This window comes from Glossina fuscipes, unplaced genomic scaffold (assembly GCF_014805625.2).
Source record: "Glossina fuscipes isolate IAEA_lab_2018 unplaced genomic scaffold, Yale_Gfus_2 0, whole genome shotgun sequence".
NCBI classification, from domain to species: Eukaryota; Metazoa; Arthropoda; class Insecta; order Diptera; family Glossinidae; genus Glossina; species Glossina fuscipes.
Genome location: NW_023998414.1, coordinates 22,080,964 through 22,102,759, shown reverse-complemented (window position 1 = coordinate 22,102,759; position 21,796 = coordinate 22,080,964). Strand labels below are relative to the sequence as shown.

General features: G+C 32.1%; 1 protein-coding gene across 1 annotated transcript in view; it reads right to left on the bottom strand.

Moving 5' to 3' along the window:
- LOC119644582 overlaps nt 1–21,796 on the bottom strand; it is a 123,320-nt gene that overhangs the window by 89,775 nt on the left and 11,749 nt on the right. The window contains exon 2 of the mRNA XM_038044181.1: nt 5,306–5,614. Within this exon, the coding sequence (XP_037900109.1) occupies nt 5,306–5,554 (249 nt within the window). The 5' untranslated portion in view covers nt 5,555–5,614. The remainder of the gene's footprint in view (nt 1–5,305; nt 5,615–21,796) is intronic.

The following is a 21,796-nucleotide window of genomic DNA, read 5'->3' as shown; positions in this document are numbered from 1 at the left end:
ATATATATAATAAATTCTTTGGTAAATTCCTCCGAGAAACTTGAAACACGGTTCAGTTACAAACATACCTACTAAGGTTGTAAAATTAAGAGCATATATAAGAAAAGAGCAAAAGAAATATTGTCTACATTATCTTCGAAAAACTCGTACCTACGGGATATATCAATCGAAAATTTAATCGGATATTCATATCTATATATATATATATTTATATATATATATATATATATATATATATTATAATAAAGATTTTTAAAAGCTCCAAAGGCAAATCAGATATGAGTTCGATTGATTTGTTTATAAAAATACACCTAAGAATGATGTGAGTGAGTGTCTTACTAGTTCTTCTACTCTTTTTCTTTTTTTTTTTTTGAACAATCGTCTAAATTGTGTTAGAGAAACATGAGAATTTGCATGAAATGTTTATATAGTTAATATGATTTTTACGTAAATTGTGTATAAAATGTTGTTCTTGTTTCATGTTTGCTACGGCAACAGATTAATGCATATGCATACAATTTAATGAATGTATGTGTATTCAAATGGCATGTAACATGCAACTGTTTATTCATATATCGTATACATGTATGTTTGTATGTATGCATTTATGTATATAAAATCCAATAAGAAAACATTAAAAAAGCTTGAGAATTATGATAAGGGAGTTATAAATAAATTTTATTAATAAAACTCTTATTTTAATATCATGTTTATATAAACAATTAGATCTACGTATACTGCATGCTTTGTATAATATATGGGAGATGAGAATTAGAACGTGTTATAGAAAAAAAAAAAAAAAACAAGTGAAACCTTTGTAAGCAAATAATGTTTTTTATACTGTTTTTATTATTATTATTATTATTATTATTATAATTATTTCTTTTTGTTTATATATTACTTTATTTATTTATTTATTTTTTTTTTGTTGTTGTTGTTGTTTTAATCAAAATATAAATGTAATGTTAGATTCGGCCTTAACGCGAATCTTGATTCTTGCGCTATACATTGGCATGATTTTTTCAAGCAAGCTCTAGCTCGATAGAGAGCTGTAGACAGTATATATATATAGAGCTTCCTGGGTATAAAATAATATATATTTTGCACCTTTCCTGCGGAGTCTTTCAATCTTAAGAACTCCAAACACGAATAGAAGAACAGGTAGACGTATACATATATTATTATAAAACGAATGACTATCGTTTGTTTATATAGCGAAATTAATAAAGCTAAAGACTGTTGCTGTGAAAGGATGAATTAAAAGCTGGCAGATAGATTTCACATATTTTCACCCTTAGCTTGAGGATTTTTTGCGCAAAGAAATTTACATCTGCCTTCGTGTCGCGTGCTCGTTTTTAATCAAACATAAATTCTGCCAAAACATAAAAACACACAAGAAAAAAAAAACAAACAAACTTCATACTTCAGTTTCACAATTCTCGATTACTCTTGTATCCCTTGGACGGAACATATTGAAACATCTTTTAAAGAAAACATGTTTCATGTTAACAAAAAGCCTGGCATGTGTACAGTAGGAGTTGAACGATTAAACTTTGCAGCTGGTTTTCTTAAGTATCAAAACCGAACATCATGCAAATAAATGTATGAAAAATAAAAAAAAATAAATAAATAAATAAGCGAAACCTAATGATTATTAAAACCACTTTTCTCTCATTCAAAGCTCATTAAAAGGTCCTTTAATAGTCGCAATGACTCATCAAAAAATGCCAGCTATGCAATGATGTACCGAAAACATGATTGTAGTCGAAAAGAGTTAGAGATATTCCAATAGAGAATGCTATTAACATTTGTTATCGTTATGTGTCGTGTCGGTCATGTCGGTCATGTTTTTTAACTTTTTTGTTTTTTTTCTTTTCTTTAACTTTACTAATTATTTATAGTTACAGTGTGTGGCGTAAGTAAAGTCAATTTTAATAAATTAAAATATAAATATATACCAAGCAAATATCATAGATTCAGGAAAGGAAAAAAAATTTGTTTGCATCTATTAGTAGGCAGTTATTTTAAGATAATACGAGGCGCTTGATGTACGATCGCATTAATGGTGGCTGTATTTGCTCTTTGAATGAAATGATTTAAAACATGGTGACCATCATTGCCGAAATTCGTCAACACACATAGATTAAATTCAATCTATGTCCCTTGAGAATTAATACATGCAAAAATTAAAAAAGGGATTTGATGGAAAGGCTTTTTCCCCTTTCGCCTTATTTTTACTTTTGAACATATGTCACGGATGCCTGCGGGTAATGGTGGTAATTGATCAACGGCGCCGTGGAAGCCTTATGGCGGAAGCGAGCGCAATTTTTACCCGTTTTGAACGCATATCGTTGATCAATTTGTGAGTCCTGACTGCTTGGGTGCGGCCCTTCGGGGAGTACTCGTGGTGGTTGTGGTCGGCAAGTTCCTAGCCAAAGTGGAACAATTTGAGTGCAGCTAGACCTCACCACTGACCAGAGTGAGGTTTATTGTTCCATACACAATAAACTGTTGTTTAGGCCCCTACTCTGTGGGGATTGTCTAACTCGCCAGGGGGCGTAGTACGCTTAAAGTGGCTTGGGCCACCGTGGGGTTAAGCCTTTCAGGCAGGAACCCACGATAAACCCTTGCTACAATTCTATGTCCCTAACTATTTAATTCGAAGCATTCTTGAGGAGAAAAATGTGAGAATTGCATTTCTTCGCGACTTACAACTCAATGCTCGCGCGTTAAAAATTCAAGTGCGGCCGTGTTTTTAATACAGGGAAGCTTATGATCTAAAGAAAAGTAAAGTTATAAAGTGACTTGTTATGCCCATAGTTCATTTACGCTTATCCTTTATATTTATAAATATTAGTTTGTGTATATAAATCTATCTATGTACTATGTAATAATAGATGAAAGTAAGTAAATGAACTAAAGAAAGTAACGCGACCGCATATACACTCAAATACTTAAATAACGTGCAACGTTACATTTATATTTTTTAATTATTAATCATTGAAATATTTCTATAATCTTGAAGTTTAAATGAATGAAAAACTTGCCTTCAATCATCGAGCAATCATATTCACAATAATGTTGTTGATGTTAAGCAATTGTTAGTAATTTATAAGGCTATGCAGGTGCTCGGCAATCAAAAAATTATTATTACATTTTTTTCTCTCTTATTTTCTTTAAAAATTTGATCATTAAAAATCAAACAAAACCACATAAGAAAAAAAAATTGGCGCAAAAAGAAAAAAATAAATAATACAATATGTATATAACAAGAGGAGAGAATAAAACTAGAGCAGACCGAATTTTCCTTATAACGCAGGCAACTAACTAATCGATAAGATGGCCCAACATTTTATACAAAATTCAAACAAGGAGATAATTAGGGACCTTTTGCGCTTCTATTATCAACAGCTATGCAATTTGATTTTCTGCTCGCGGTTTCATTCGCATCGTCTGTATGAATAAAGATTCTGTTAATAGTTCCTTGATATCTTATTACTTATATATTTATTCATTTTATTTCTGCAATTTTCCACCACTTCACATATGAATTATTTCACATTGTAGAATATATTCTAGATTGCTTTAGAATATTCTGGAATTTTATTCATATTTTTCAATATCAAATAAACGACGAAAAAAACTCAACAAATCTGATTTTCTATCAACATATGGTTTTTTTCATACATTCAAACTTATGTGTATACTATATAGAGGATAAAATATCTATTGCTTCTGCTTTCAAGAAACTATTGACATAATCTATCGAAGGACTGCTACTTAACAGCATTACTATTACGATTGATAATAGAAACGCAAAAAGTTTGAAATAAGCTGCTAGAAGAAGAATTTTAAAACCAAAATATTGGACCATCTTTCTATATAGTTGTCTCTGCATATAACAACTTTCAACATGCTACAATAACTACAACAATTACAGTCAAAAGAACACAATATTAAACCGAATTTGTACTTATACATGAGTGTGAGCGTGTATATATATATATATATGTGTGTGTGTGTGTGTGTTTACCTAAAAAAGAGTGGGTAGCATTATGCATGCGTTTTTACGTTATGCACCTGTAGAGTTCCTTGCTAAGTTATTAATTCATTCATTCATTCATTCTTTTCGTTTCTAAAAATTCTGTGAGCAAATCGTAAGAAACAATATTGCATGAAATTGTTCCAATTTTGATGTTTGCAGGTCAAGGCATTAAAGCCTATACCAGAAACCTGCTGCTATCAAATTACATAAAATAATTATGGCTTTTATGATTATTAAAAAGAAAAATACAAAAAATAAAAAAAAATGACTCTAAAGATTAACAATCAGTCCCAAAAGCATTTCATTTCAATATTAATTTTTAGATTTTACAAAAACTTAACAAATACTCCCCCAAAGGTATCTACATAAAGGAGAAAAAAAAAATCGAATGATAAGCCAAACCGAATAACCATTAAGTTTGAAACCTACAAACGCTCGAATAATTTAAAATGTATTTAACACCTTGAGAAGTAAGACAACCATTAAGAAAAGAAAACAAACTAAAAATTAATATCAAAGAAGATCAAGTAAATAAATTATATTCTTAGCTTGGATCGAATATTAGTTATTCATCGCATATTAGTCATAAGTCATCTGGAGCGGCAACATCTTGTAATTGTTTCGTTGCGATTCAGTTAAACAGACATTTGACTCATGTGACTAAACGTGGACTCAGTATTACTTTACATTCACATTTAGATATCGATATGTGGATTTTTATAGCGTTTTCGGAATTGTTATTTCCTAGGGAGAAAATGATGAGAGTAGCATGTATGTAAGTACGTAGATTGAAGAACGTACAGGTACTTCATAAAGGTAATAAGAGCAAAATTGTAAAGAAATTGCATACACACATAAGCATTTATTTATATGCAACAATAGAATACAAAAAAAAAAAAAAGAATATTTATATATATATATATATATATATATATATATACATAAATGTATAACAATCCCTTTGTTTGTAAAGCTTTTTATATCTCTGGCGAATTACACTTTCGCGCATTTTCCCTTTGCATAATGCATAATCTGTTCTCTTTTTTTTGTGTTAATGAAATGAAATCATATTCCCATGACTCGATTACATGTGTACATCTGAATAATATTAGGTTGATTTAATTTATAACATGTATATATATATATATATATATATGTATATATGGCATGTAAACAATATATGTTTAATGTACGTATATGCAGCGACAGAAACATAAAACTCATTAATTAAAGGGTAAAAAAGAATAAAGAAAAACTCACCTGTACAGCACAATTAAGAAAGCAATTATTTTGTCCCGGTCCATTTAACAGACCTTTCGATGATGGTTCTATGGTGGGCGATGTCAATATGTTCGGTGCCCTTAACAATTCTATAAGACGTGTACGTTCGGCTAGCGTTTTCACTGTTCCCATATCATAATATTGGGGCGTAGGAATAGCATAGATGTGATGATGTGACGTCGCGGCTGCCAATCTATACACCGGTGTAGGTGTCATAGGCGAGGCCATCGCAACGACAAATGAATGTTCTCTCTTTCAATGGATCTGCGTATATCTGGATCACATAATCTGTAAAAAAAAAAAATAAAAAAACAGAGAAAAAAAAACTGACTTCGTTAGTATTATTAAAAATGCTGCCATTAATCCTTTTTTTCTCTAAAAAATTTCTGATTAATTTTCACTGAGATATTTATCTGCTTTACTTTCAAGCTACTACCTGCTCGCTTTCAAGTCACTTTTTAACAACTTTCTTATAATCTCTCTGTACATTGATTCATCTTTCCAAGCAATTTTCCAATAATATGCTTATCATTAAATATTGCAGTGTATTGCAAGGGCCATCTCAACAACACACACATAAGAGCATTAGTGCTTTCAACAATCTGGGACAGATTGTGTGCACAAATTTGTTGCCCGAATATTTTATATTTTCATTTAATTAAATTGTTATATGAGCCATTTTTCACATCTCGTCATGTCTTGGTTTTTTTCATTTTGTGTAAGCATCAACTATATGACTTGTATTGTCTATCCATAGCCTGCATTCATATTAGTATAGATGCAATTTTCTATTCCATTGTCGCAAACTTCTTTTTTAAGATTTTCTCTCTTGTAGAGGAAATAAATTGCAAAAAAAACGTCAGAAAATTATATTAACTCGTGAATCGTTATTCGAAAAAAGGACCAAAAAAAAACAAAAAAATAAATAAATAAATAAAAGAACTAAACTTTCATAGTCTCATACTTTCATAATATGGAGAGGGTGCAACTGATTTTTCTCATTTTTTAAATCAAAGGTTTTGTTACATAGATGTATGGGCGTTATAGGCGTGTCCTTTTCTTTTGCAAATTCGTAGGCGATATCTTCAATTTCACTTCATTCGGAAGAATGTCTACCACCGATGCTACGCAATGGTAGCAGACAGAGAGACAAATGGACGGACGTGCTTAGGTACATTCCAAATTTGATAATGCCCAAGAATTATGTACTTTATGCGGGCTTTGAAAATTATTTCTGCGCTACCGTGGTAAGGTGCAGTGAATTTTCTTCATTTTTGTACTGGTACTACACAAGACGCGTTCAATACGCGTAAATTTATCTGCTATAGTTTATGGGTAATGAGGAAAAAAACAATTCTTTATCCTCTTCGGAAAGCAGAGGCGATCTCGATTTGCATGACATTCTGGGCGTGTCCTTCGACCAATTTTGCCCATTTTCAATACGAATCTGCGTGAAAGAACTTCCAATGTTCCTCACAAATTTGAAGCCGATAGTTTTATTTTTGCGGTTAGGAGAATGATTATAAGTGACATGACAAGCGGACAGACAAACATAGCCATGCATATACATACTGTATGGGGTCTCTGAAGCTTCCTGCTGAGCGTTAAAAATGGTTTGACAAATGGAAAATAGTGAACTGATTGTTAATCGGCTTTAATTCTATCAAAACGAGCGTTACGGGTAACGAAAAGTGGGAACTTGGAGCACGACACGCTTACCATTTCCGTCTGGTTGATCGTTAACTTGCACTGTATTGGAAAAATGCTGTAACTAGTCGGATTAGTCTACTATCTAGTACTGATCCTCTTTAATTATTCATATAATTTACTAAGGCTTTCAAATAAATGGTCTTTAGGTTAAACTAAACCACGAATTATTCGTATGCTTACAAGGAGGAGAAGGGAAAGCGAAAAACTTTATTTACAATAATTTTCGTTAGCATTCTCGATAGCCATTAAAATGAAAGACATGGTTCCAAAACGAAATGAAACCGTTTCACAATATATAAGATTTCACTTTATGTATGGAGCATTCCTCGATCGATTGGTTTCTTTTCTTTTTCTCTCTTACACAAAAATTAAAGAATTTTATGGAAGATTTCTAATATACATTTTTTTTTTTTTTGCATTTTTCGAATTTTCTTTTGGTAATTGCTTAACCATCCAGATGATTGACGTGTATTGACAACTTTGGAATATGTCACGCATAATTGATGGTTCGATAAGAGAAATTATGAGAAATAGTTGGAAATTTTTATCTTTTTTTATTATTATTATTATTATTATTTGTACGTTAGCACAAAAGCACAAATATTTGCCGTCTGTGTACCTATGTGAATTATAATTTTCTTTCCTATACAATTATAACATCATAATACAAATTGTAGTACGTATGTACATCATTATTTTAATTGACATGATTGGCTCATCTTAGTTTAAATATGCATACCTTCCGACTCAAGTTATAAACACTGAGCTAAAAGAAAAATATTAAAGCGGTAGCAAAGAAAGGCAACTTTTTAACACAGAAATTAGAGCATAATTTGCAATGTTAATAATAACACTGGCGCCCAACCAGTAATGATGAAAAGTCTGATAAAAATCTTTCGTTATACACGTGATGTACGCACAGTTCAAATATTTTATGAATGAAAAAAAAGAAAATATATATATATTATATATATATATTAAGAATATTAAAATGAACCAAAAAAAAAAAAAAAAAAAAAAAAAAATGATTATCCTGTGGATATGCAATTTGTTGACCACACTATAGCTTATAAAATTAATTGCATTTTTCTTTACATATACATGCGCATATATACCTTAATAGCTGGAGATTCTCCAAACGATTAATATAAGATTGCAGCCTGTATGACATTATTTTGTACCCTGTATGGTCTTGCGTATGTTTCTAGTTTCAACCTTTGGATCGTTTCAAGCGTTTAATTCGCACTCCTCATCAGTGTAAGATTATTTGTCTGTTTACTATATTTTTCTGACATTTGCTTTATTCCATTGTGCTTGTTGCAATCTCTGCAATGGTTTTCGGAAATAGATTACCGCTCATAGATGCAAATTGAATCCTACTTTTGACATTGTTGTTTTCTGCTGTTCGATCGCAGCGCATTGTTAACTAATGAGTCAGAATCGCTTTCACATTACCTCGAAATAGACCCTTATGAATTTTTGATCCTCACAATACACACCATACCTCCCACTTTCTTGCCTGTGATTACGAGTTCGGATATCGCCATCGGGTGGCTGCATATCACAGCATGACGGGCTATCGTCTCTCCTAGCCCATCAATCGCTAACAGGTTACTTAGCGTGATTTCTACGTCCAATAATCTGAAAAGCACATTCCTCAAATATGTTCAAGCCGGACAGACGAAGACAGTGCGCTGCGCTTCGTTGATCATGCTTCGATACAAATCGCATGCGTTATCTGCTCGTAATTTGAAATGACACAAATAACTTGTGAGGAGGAATTTAACTTCGGATTCCTTCCTACTCATTGCCTTACTCCTTATGGGAAGAAGGTCTAGGTCCACCGTCTGTCTGCGTCATTTTCCCATCGCTGCTGTTATTCTGTCAACAAGTTCTGCCGTAGAGAAGTCTTAAGTCTGCAAACATCTGCCATAATTTCTTTCGCCAGTAGTTCTGTCCTTTTTGCCACTGCGAATACATAACACAGCTCCTTCAATAGCAGCTCGATGGGTAATATTCCTGGATTGAAACTGTGCAATAAGCCAGCATCAGTCTGAACGTGTGCAGCCTTTGAACCGCTTCCAGCTTTCGCCGAATACGAATACTTTGTAATACTTCGTTTGACCAAATCGACGCGGCATATATTATTGGCGCGTGGGCGACACTGTATTCACGCTGTGTTCACGTTTTCCATAATTTTGCATAGCGTGGTTGCGGTTGACAATGCTTTATCCAAAATCGTTTGGACGTTTTTCGCGTGTTGTATGTATGCATGCATGCATGGATGTATGTGTGCATGCACATGTATATATATTTATGTATGTCAACATGAGAAAAAACACATGACTCTATCAATTTATATCTATACATATATATATATACAACTATGTAAGTATACAAATGTACGTATACGCATATATATACATACATATATATATATATATATATATATATATATCCTATCGTAGAACCTTTTTCCTTTAATATTGAACAAAATTCAAGTTTATTTCTCTCTTGTTATATAAACCATTTAGCCCGAGAATTCATGGCAAAAATGCATTAGAATCGTGCTATCAAGTAGTAAGAGACTAAGAATTTGTTCCATTTATATGTTCAAACACCTGTCTATATGTCAATCGTATTAGATGATTTGATTTCTTCAAAAACCACTAAACTGCATTGTAGACGTGAATGCAGAATGAAATTTGATTTCATTTTTTTTTTTTTTTTTTTTTTCTTTATATACGGCTACGTATCTGTATGTATTTGTCGGTAAGAAAGATGTGAAAGAAATGAAAATGTTATGAAGAAAAATTTGCATACCCCAGTTTCAACATTATTATTATATAGTAATTTGCTAAAATGTAAATATATATGAATTATTTTAGTATTGCGTGCACGCAACCTATGTATGTAAAATTCTTGAGAAATTGCAATACGTTACCCGCCTGTGAAATAGAAAAGAAAACCGAAACGAATCTTATTGGAAGCAATCACGTGCTCGATCGCATAGTTATCAGTACGTTTAAGTTCTGCTGCCAAGATTCGGAATTCAATTGGCGTATTATAGCTGTAAGTAAACATTGTAAGTTGTCTTAATGCTCTTACATCATTTATCGAAATTGAAATAAATAAATGAAAAGAATTAAATAAACTATCGTGGATTTCTTGAATATAAACAATTTCATGAATGCGATTAATAATCATTAATTAATTAAAATTTTCTATTAAATTTTGGGAATAGAAAAAAAATTAATAAAAATTGAAATTAATTGATTATATGTTAATCACTTTAATAATTTCATATGATCAACGCATGGTATTACGCGCAATTTTACACACCGTGGAACGTGGAGGATGATAATTAACTTTTTATAGCTTTAATAGCTTCCAATAGATTAATTTATAAAAAAAAAAAATATATATATATATATATATATTTATTAATAATGACTTGCAATAACAGATGGGTGTAACAACGTCATCATGATATTATTTGCATTTCAGCCACACCTGCCGGTGCCACCAACAACAATGTTAACAAAGAAAATTTTCTGCATAAACACACCTACATCAAAAAAATATAATAATGAAAATAAGGGAAATATTTTGTTAAAAAACGATAACAAAGAATATTTGTTTCAAAGGTAAACATTTGAAAGAAATAAAAAAAAAATTGTTTTTTTTTTAAATTTACTTTTAAGAGTAATACGGATTAAAAAATATAAAAAACTTTATATATATATATTTATTTTAAAACTCAAGATATTACATATTTAACAATATCATGTGGTTTATAATTTTATAATTTTACATATATATATATATATATATATATTTACATTACATATATATATATTTACATTACATATATATATAAAGATAAACATTTGTTGTTGTGGTTTTTGTACAATCAATCATTTAGTTGTATGTTATTGAAGTTTATTTCAATTGAAAGCAAGTCGATGGTTATCAAGAAAAGGGCTTTGTTGACATGATTATATATTTGCTTACATAGGAGAGTGTACCTATAGGTGACAATCAAAGGCGGCGGCTTTCGTTACCACAAAGACGAACATTTCTTTTTAAAAGAATTCACCAGAGAGATACTCTTGCTAATATGGCCCGCGTACCTTTATATATATATGTGTGTATGTTATATATACAATGAGCCGAAATGCATCGTAACAGATTTAATAAAAAGAAAAATAAAAAAAAACCCACCGCCACATAAAAAATTACTGCTTAAGAAAAACTAGTTTGTAATTGATAGAAGCAAACGTCACAAGGAAATAAAGATAAGGGAAAATTAATTCATTTCATCATTCATGATACAAAAGGAATGAAAAGAGAAATTCATAAATATATATATATAAATTTGTTTTTTTGAAGTTAGCAACTATCCTCGTTTGTTATTTTCTTTTCTTTTTTTTTTTTAACGAAAAATGAAAATAATTATATTGCAATGCTGTTGTAGAATTTTCGACACCCATAAGGGATGCATATCATGTATCGATGTAGTTTTGTGTACTTGTTAAAGTGCTCATTATCGCAAAATTGGGCATAAATAAGTTCTTGGCTGACGACCGAAACTCAAGTTTAAAAAGAGTTATGTCCCACTATACGCGCTGCCAACATTCACGTTATCAGCACTACGAAGTTCTTTTTACTACAAAAGTCGAACTTTCTTTCATTCGTTACACTGGTCACTTACAATACCACTAACAACTCATATAAGTTTCACTTACCTATTGATCCCTACTAACCACTTACGTGGGAAGCCATCAGAATAAAGTGGAAAAGTCCGATAACAAAAGTTTAAACAATCAACGCTTATCTCGTTCAACTTCGTCTTAATTTTACCGGTATTAGTTGGCGACTTGAGACTTTTTTCTTAAGGGTATTGAAAATAGCTCTGAAAATTCCGTGATACAACAGCATATTACGTTTACACGGATGTGTATGAGACCCGAAATAATTTAAGTTAGACCCACCAGCTACAATTGTACCAATCGATTTGGAATCACTTTTTGAATCAATCTAAACTTGCCTGTCCGTCTGTCCATATGTCTGCTCGTCTTTCATTCTTGTAGATCACCGTTTTCTACGATATTTTCAATCAAATTCGATACATTCTGACGTGTTTTGGATCGAGAAGCAACGCTGGTTTGGATCGAATTACTTTTTCGATAATTTCCCATATAATGCCTTGTTTTGGAAAGTGGTTATATCAAGAATCGTACGATAGAGTTGTGTAGAGTATTCAATGATAGGCCATGGCCCACTATAATATTTTTAGTTGCTATCTTTAAACATGAATACTACTCTCTATTTTCCACGTTCCTCACCACATAAAGTGAACATGTCCCTGCTGGGCTATTTAAAAGAAAACGCGAAACCTGTTTCCTAAATGTTTATCAAGCCCACCTACAGCTTGCTAATGTGCGTTAATTGAAATCTAAATTTTATCGTTAACTGTGCACACATTAGCAAACGAACTGGAGCTATTACTTGAACTGGGAAAATGTAGATCACACGTTTTTGGAAATTTCTTCGCATTTCGTTTGCCTTTCGATGGAAAAATTGTTGGTGTTTTTTTGGGGGTTCCTTTTACATTATGGGCGTGCCCATAGATAGAGCGAAACCATTTTATACCTACATAATACCTAATCACGCCAGGAACGTTTCTGCCAAATTTCAGTTTCTTATCTCTATTTTCGTGTTTGTGGCGGTTTCATAAAGAAAGGGGATCACAATGACCTCATTTTGGTAGACAAGGTTATATGCAAAATGTCGATAGTTCTAATGTTAAAACTCTTAATAAATATATTCTTTGTTATGTGTTAAAAATACTTAACAATTTTCTCGTTACAAGAGTCATTCTCTTTTATTAAAGTGATCCAGGCATTGATTCATTTTGCTTCCCATCGAAAAACAAACGAACTAAAAACATTTCTTCTTTACTGTGCTGCTGATCGGTGTAAGGCATAAAATATCTATTTTAGAAAAAAAATGTATGCATTCGTTTTATTTATTTATTTTTTTTTTCTAACAATGATCGGATTGCAGCATTAAGAACAACTTGCGCTCTAGAAGAGGAAGTTCGTTCAAACACAAAAAAGAGAAAGAAAAAAAGAAGAAAAAACAGTGCATTAAAAAATGCACTTGTTACGTGATTTCAGAAACAAAACGTAATTTTCTTTTTTTTTTTTTTTTTCTTCTAAAATTAGTCATTTTCAGGCATATGGCACGCGCAACATGTGTTGTTTCGTACATATACGTAAATAAATGAATGCATTTAAGTTATGAAGAAAAATTGTACTATATGCCTAATATATAGAAGATCGTGCATTTAGTAATTTTCGGTCATGTTTTTTTTTTTTTTTTTTTCTTTTTTTTCTTGTTATTTATGTTAGTGTGTACGCGAGATTATAAAAAGACCATTAGACATGATGAGTAAGTAAGTAGTCCGAGTGTGCAAAGTATATGTAAGATTACAGCAAAGCCCTGGCTTACGTTGTGCATTCGAAATGAAGAGCTGCTCGAAATATTATTTGCTCCATACGTATTTATAAGAGTTAGAAGAGAATTTATTAAAAGCAAGAATTCCATTCAAGAGGTGCGTATTGAAATGTATGTTTGCAATCATTTCTTCATGGTTTGATTGAGAAACGTTTGATTTTTCCATTTTTAAAAGTTCGTAGATTTTCTTAAATTCAAATTCGAGTTTTAACTATCATCCAAAGTTAAGCTTACATTCATCTTACAAATTATTTCTAAAATTGATTTCTCAATGGGTTTGATAGAAAAAATCATGGAAAAGTGTGTCAGTGCGTTTAATTTTTTTCTAGATTTCCAAACCAACTAAACCAGAAGTGATCTGGCCTCTATCTGTATTTAGTGAGAGAAAATGCACTCAGAAAATTTCTCTTTTTACATATCTGGGATCTCAAGATTTCTCAGCAAAGAAATTGTATGTGATTTTTATATACTACAATTAACTACGAAGTCTCGTCATTCAGATTTTAGATATAGTGTTTTACATTAATTGATATGATTTTAAATGTCACGTATTAATGATAGCAAATATCGTACGTGATGGATTGTCGTACTTTTAATGTAATCGGATATCTTGTGTTTATATATTTACGAACAAGCATAGTTCAACTAGTTAAAGACTTTCCTTTTTTTTGCAAAGCAAGCAAACGATGATATTAAAAACTCTCCTTAAGATGACTATAGATTGTGTTGTATTACTTTCCCGAAAAAGTAGCCGAGCAGGTGAGAACCGCAACTATAAGAAACCAGTATTCGCGGGTTCAAAGCTCAGTGCGGTAGAGTTTAATTTGGTAAATTTCCAATCGGTGAAGCCATAACATTTATCAGTTGGACACACAGATCCACCCTATATCATTCATTCTTCTTTTTCGTTTTACCGTCACTGCCGACATCACCTAAATGCTTGGCCCTTTACAAACACGGCGTATCCATCTTAACATAAACTCTTTCAGTGCAGCAGGAACACGGTTACAAGTCCATCTCTTGTATGCAACTAAAAGCATCACGTGTCACAGGGCAGTTTTGTGTGTGTGTGTGTGTGTGGTTTGCATGACCTAACGACCTTATTTTATAAAAATAAATAACGAGGTGAGGTATTATTTCTTTTTTTTTTTTGTGATTATAACCTTAGCAAGAAAACATCGTTTTTCCTTTCATGACTAGTTGCCGGTCCCAGCGCCCGCATATACTCATAAATCAAAATTTTTGTTAATACGTTGTCTGCATTCAAGCTTTCTAATGTTAATTGCAAGTTAATTAGTTTTCACATTTTATCTGATTTCAATCATTATTGAAATATCGCTATCTACCGCTGTAACCGGCTAAGCGCTTCTCTTTGAAAGGACGCAACGCAAATAAAGGCCTTGGTGCCTGTGTACAACAAGTATATTGTGCACATGGATCTCTACACATAAATAAATATGCACGTGAAGAACAATAATAGACCTTCGGTTGAAAACCACTACATATAGAAATGATTTTCCGAGAAATATGTTTTAAAAGTGTGTGGGATCATAAATCATCTTATATATACATACACATATATATATATTAAGCGATTTAATGTATATACATAAGTAAGGCAAGTCCTACAAACAGGTACATTTTATGTTCTGATGAGAGCATGGGGTTCCTATAGGACCGGGGTGTGCAAGGTTGTCGCTTAACTTGGCCACGTCAAACAACTTCCATAATTGTTAAAATAATCGTAAGAGTAAACACTATGCGCATAAATGCGCGTTCGCCAGCAATAAGATTTCGTTCATACGCGTGAAAATAATGATAAAGAGGTCGATATGTGAATAAACCTATGCGTTTCTTGGAACATATGATCATAAAATATGGTCGTGTATGGCAAGAAATAATAAGAATAAACTTCGAAAGGAAAAGCTTTTAAGTGCTAGTGCTAGGTGCTTTGAAAACTGAACATACTTTTCTTATATTCGTTTGGTCATAAGAGAGAAAGAAATTCAAAGTATCACTCAGTACACTCCTAAAAGGGGGGCACTGACCTCCAAAACTGAATGTTGTACTTCGTGAGGCAAGATTTGCCAGTTTATAGACGAGAGGATAAAACTCGTAAACATCTTAAGCATCCGCGATTGGAAACCTTTTCTTCTATTATCCATATAAGTCATTTTAGAGAGATATCTGCGAGAACCACTAATGAAACTACGGTACATTTTTCTGTATTTACGGAACGTATTGTATTTATTTTTGTATTTTGCTACTTACATGGACTTGTAATGTAAATTGCGATAATTGAAATGCAACGCAATAAATAAATGGTCCGTTACTGATTTTTACCGCACATACTCACAATTGAAAGCTAGATTATCACGAGATTTATGCTTTCATTTGTGCACACAATAGAAACTTTTATGAGCTTTTAACAAATGTATATCGAATCCGAATCAATCTAACGATGTCCTTATATCTAACCTTATATCTACTGCTAAATATTGGAATGCATAAGGTTGCAAAGAGTGAAAGGGAATATTCGGATATGCAGTCCTAATTAACGATCATCAACTATGTCTCTGCAAATGGTCTCATGGTCACGTTTTCCTAAACCGTGATTCAATATTTCTAAGGGTTTAAGTTAACAAAAAAAAGAAAAAAAATAACAATAATAATCTAGACTACGGTTATTATGGACGGACGAACGCCTTTAACAATTCATTTTCATTCATTCATTGAATGGCATTTTCTTACTTGCACTTAATGCATTTTATAATTTCAGTAAATTTACTCTTGTGGTTTTATTTACCTTCAGTAAATGGCGTTCATTTTCAAATTGTATTTGATATTACAAGAGGTCAGAGAGAAAGAGACAATATTCTTAGTGCAGTGCCTTTAAGTATTAAACATAATATAATTATGGGTTAAGTTGCCTATCAAAAGTGATATGGATTTGTTTATAGTCTCCTCATTGAATTATTTTTTTATTATTACGCCTAGCTATAGCGTTTTTGTAGATATTTCTTGCACTTGATGGATAATAAAATGCATTCGTTTGGAAAAAATATGTTAAACATTTTCATTTTTAGTTGTAAGCTGCGTTTAATAAAATTTTATTAATGAAAATATTATCATAAGCATAACTAAACGATTACTTAAAACTCATTAAAATATTTAAATAACTTTAAACGGTATAACAACAACATTTCGACGTTTTAACGATAACAAAATGTTAACGCAACTCGAACTCAACACTTTAGTTTCAATCATAAAAACTCTCTTTCGCGGCTCATATTGCAATTAAAATTAATTATTTAAATACATATGTTTGGTTAGATGTGTAAGAAAGTTGTATATAATTTCAACCGGTGCAAGTATGAGACATCGTCATATACAAACATCAACATGCTTTGGTAATAAACAAAATAATGAAATATTTTTGAAATTCGGTTAACAATAAGAAGAAGAAAAAACAAAATAAAACAAAAAAAAAAAAAAAAAACAAAAGTGAAGAAAATAATGTTTGATTCCTTTGTAAAGCAATTATAAAATTAAAATAGAAAAGCAGTAAATACGAAAGTCATGATTAAGAAGAGTTTTCCAAATCTTGGATCTATGGCGATTAATCGAAATCATTTCTTTGGCGCTCTATGAAAGTGCTTTTCTAGTTATTTTTGCCTTTCTTGTGCAATAAAAACATAAATACAGTAATGCGCCCGAAAACGCGTTATAGGAGTATTCCCGTATAACGCGTTTTTACGACCTCATACAACCCAAATCATGGGAACATTTTTCTGGATTTGGTATTAACGAATCTTTTACACATGAAAATCATTATAAATTTCACAGTACAGAAATGTGTATTTGGAAAATCCCCGCATTATATATGGGGGAATGTCCGTGTTATACGGGGGATTGATAACGCGTAATATGAAAGTCGCGTTATAGGGAGGTTTACTGTACATTCGAGATCTTAATCTTATTAGCAAGGACCATAGGATAGAAATGCATTACCAACTGACTTTTATTCCCACAGAAATAGGCATGACAACCCGACTAAAATCTATTTGCTTACATGTATTTTGCTTGTTTTTTTACTTGAAAAAGACATTTATTGGGCAAAATTGCTTCAATCGGTTCAATTGGTTTCTGATCATATTTTTTATAATTTTTTCCCATCATTCTGCTAACGCGGCGATACAATGTCAAAACAACGATATTGACTCGCAGCGATCCAATCATTAATGCATTTTGAGATCACGTGCCAACCAAGCCATCGATATGCATAGATCTGAACAAGTGGTAATCAACAGATGCTACATCCAGTGAGTACGTGAAGTGAGGCAGAACTTTGCACTCTTGCTAACGCACTATGGCAGCTCTTTTCTGCAAAAATATATATGGTTGTATATATTCAAATGACTTCGATAGATATCTGCAGTAACAGTTTTATACGGTTTTTGCCAGCTCTTAATACAGTAGACCTTGCTGACCCCACCTGACCATACGCATAACAAAACTTAATGGCCATGAATATTACGCTGCGCTGTCGAAATGAATGGCTATCCTGGACTAATCCATGATTTTCACTTTTCATTGCCAGTCACAATAAAACGCCACAGAAAAACTCTTCCTTTCTTGCCTGGCAAGCGATAAAATCCAGTTAATTCGTATGGCAATCATTTTCCCTCTTCTCTGCATCTTCCCTATTTAATGTAAATGTGTAGAACCGGTTGATTCATCAACTACTAAACCGTTCGAAAGTTCCTTGAAATTTTTGATAGTTTTGTCCGAGTGTTTGTCCCATAAGTCTCTGGAATTCATTGTCTTCGAACGTTAACGGTCCTCCAGACAGGTCTTTGTCATTGACATCCAAACCATCACCACCTTTAAACTTTCGAAACAAAAACCGAAAATTGCAATATGACAGAGCAGTATCGCCAGTATCGCCATCTAAAAGCCTTTAATGGGCTTCGTCAGCAGATTTCTTCAAATCGAACAACAAAAGTAACGAATGAATGCCGAAAATGCACGAATTTGCACGTGCCCTGATCAGCGTCTGTATACACCGAATAACTCAATAATGCTAAATTGAAAACTTACTTAATTTTTTTGTAGTGAACGGTTAAAGTTGTAAACTTCATCTTACTTTATAATTTTCACTAATAGATGCCGCTAATCCAAACATATGCAAGCATCTATTATTTGACCAGTTGAAATGGTCGCCGATTCAAGTTTCAAATGCGGTAGAATTTAGTTTGATTGTAGCTGTGATAAGCGGCCAGGTGGAAAAGCGTAGCACTTACCGAAGAAGAAGATCGTCCAGTACAGAGGATGCCGCCATCACCTCTTCAGCACTTCCTTGTTCCTTACTCCTTTCCTGTTATACGAATAGGGGACATCTCCTGAGTCAAATGAAATTTGGAATGCGATTCATTCTCACATACATACGCACTATGCATCATGCATTTAAATGTCAAAATATGAGACGATTCTAGGTGTTTACGTATAATTGCATGCATGCCTTGCTAGAGAGCAATACACTACTACACACACACACACACACACAATATATATAAATGGCAATATTCTCTAATTTTACAGCATGCATTCACATTGACAACCAAACAGCGATCTTTATGTTCGCAAAGCAAAAAATCGTTTAATCCGTTTCTTAAGCACTAAACATCATTTCATTCCATTCTAGCAATGCAAACTGCATGTTTTGTCTATTCCGTGCATTACGACCGAAGCATTGATGGACGATGCATATTCAGGCAGGGATTGTGTGCAAATTGTTATCCTGCCTTTAGGTAGACAGCTGATGATTGCAAATATTAAGATAGAAAATTGTAACTTGGCACTCATACTCTCAATTGATTAATTGAGATATAAAGCAAGTGCAAAAATAGCTCACTGTAGCAAGATCGGTTACTCGCAACCTATAAATTGCATTAATCAGCGCGCAATTAACAAAATGCTTTACAATTCTCGAATATTGCTTTGATATCGATGATCATCCTATCCGTCTTTGAATGAAGATAATTTTTTTTTTACTTTTTCAAAATTAATCGCTGATGGATTGCTGGAACTAGAGGAGATGCGACCCGTGCTTCTGTTTTCTGTTTTATCTTCTGTAATCGCGGCGATCGCCATAACAGACAGTTTTTATGCAAATTTACGACTTTCTGTCTGAATTTTCGTACAATTTTGAAAATTCCATCTGCATCAAAACAACGTAAGATAATTTCAGTATAAGCAAGAGCAAAATGCACCTTACGCGATATCGAAAATGTATTTATAAGTGATGTAAATGAAAAAATCATATATCATGGCCGTTTGCAACTCGTGGATACAAATTTATATATATATATATATATATATATATATATATATTTATTATCTGCCATAACTATCTATAGCCGTACGTATGAAACGAAAATCAAACATATATACACTTACGATAACTACCTACAGCCGTATATAAGAAATGAAAACCAAAAATGCTATAAATCTTTGGATTAATTTTTTTTGTGTATTTTTTTTTTTTTTTTTAATAAAAATCTGAAATTAACTATTTTTTAATGTTTTCGTTTTCTTCTTTTGCTACGTAAGAGTTTACTACATATACCATAGATGCTGCGCGCAGCAAACCTTCATTCGTAAAGCATTTTATAGCTTACGCTACGGTGTGATCTGTAAGCCATGTAAATTGTTTGTATGTGTGTGTTTTGTGTGCCTGTGTGTGCCTTAATGTATAATTATAGTTATTGTCGCTTTTTTGTTTAAAATCTTTTCACATAATCCCAACATGTGTATACACATTTTCACATAGAGAAGAAGTGAATTTGTTTTTTTTTTTTTCTCATCTCGGTTTCGAGGTCAACAACAACAACAACAAAAACAGCCTAACAATTATTGTACGGTCAGTTAACACATAGCAAAGAATTTTTCCTCTTTTCAAAAAAAAAAAAAAAAAAAAAAAAAAAAAAAATCATACAAGTACCTACCTGTCCAAGATTATATTGACTATTAAGAGTTCTTTGTAGAATTGTTCATTTGTGAGTCAGACAATGCAATGATAGACAATAACATGTTTCAAAATAAAACATTGATTAATTGTTGTTTTTGTGAAAATTCCATTTCATATCGACGTGTTTTCCTTAAAATCTCGAGAAAAAACATATTTCCTCAATTGGTTGTTGTGTGCAATCATTCACAAAGAAATCTTGAAATAGTAAAGATTTCTTCTCTTTTTTGCTTAGGTTGCTCGTACGGACGGCTGGATAGTTTGTTCTCATTGCAGAGTTTCTTACATATAAACTTTTAATAATGTTTCTCTTAGCTCAAGTTCATAATATTATTAAAGTTGTATACCATAGTATCTTACTTGTCATAAATTTACCGTAAATGTCGTTTAATCAACATGACTTTACCTTGACTTGAATTTAACACGAATTGTATTCGTTCAAGTTGACGATCAAACCATAAACTTAGCGTATCTTCTGTCTGTAACATGTAATGTAAATTTCTTAACAAATTACGAACACGACTTTAAATTCTATAGCACACATTGATATTTAATTGCGGTGACGGCGTCTGTGCGTGTGTGTAATAAACCGTGACAGCACCCTCTCGCCATTTTATGACTTTGAAAATATCTAATTCTTGTAAAAGAGAAGTACGTATGAACAACAACGCCACATATATATATACATATATATATATATATATATATTGCTATTATGATATACTGGATATACCGTATGCTTGCTATGTTCACAATAACATAGAAAAATATAAACCCATTGCAAGATACAAGCAAGAAAGTAAGTTATACTGTATGTACAATCGCTTTACACCTACGTCCGTAAACAAATTTCTAAAGGTTCGCGATTCTTTTCTCGAGTCTTTTGATTGGCGATTTTTTTCCTTTCTTCTTTACGCAAATTTTATGATCATAATAAACCTATGTGTCATATATGTATAAAGTTTCGAAAGCTATCTTTTATAAGCCATATATTATTCACATATAGCCAAGGAAAATATTGTATTCGTCCTGGAATGAGCTATGAACGCCAATCAATCCAAGTACTCTTGTTAATTAATCAATAGTTCTCTTCTTAGCTTTTGAAGATAATTTTAAATATTAGTTTAATATTTTTCTCCGACGCGTTTGCGTTTATTTTTTTTTACTTATGAACACTCTGCCTTGCCAATCAACTGAACCTATTGTCGTAT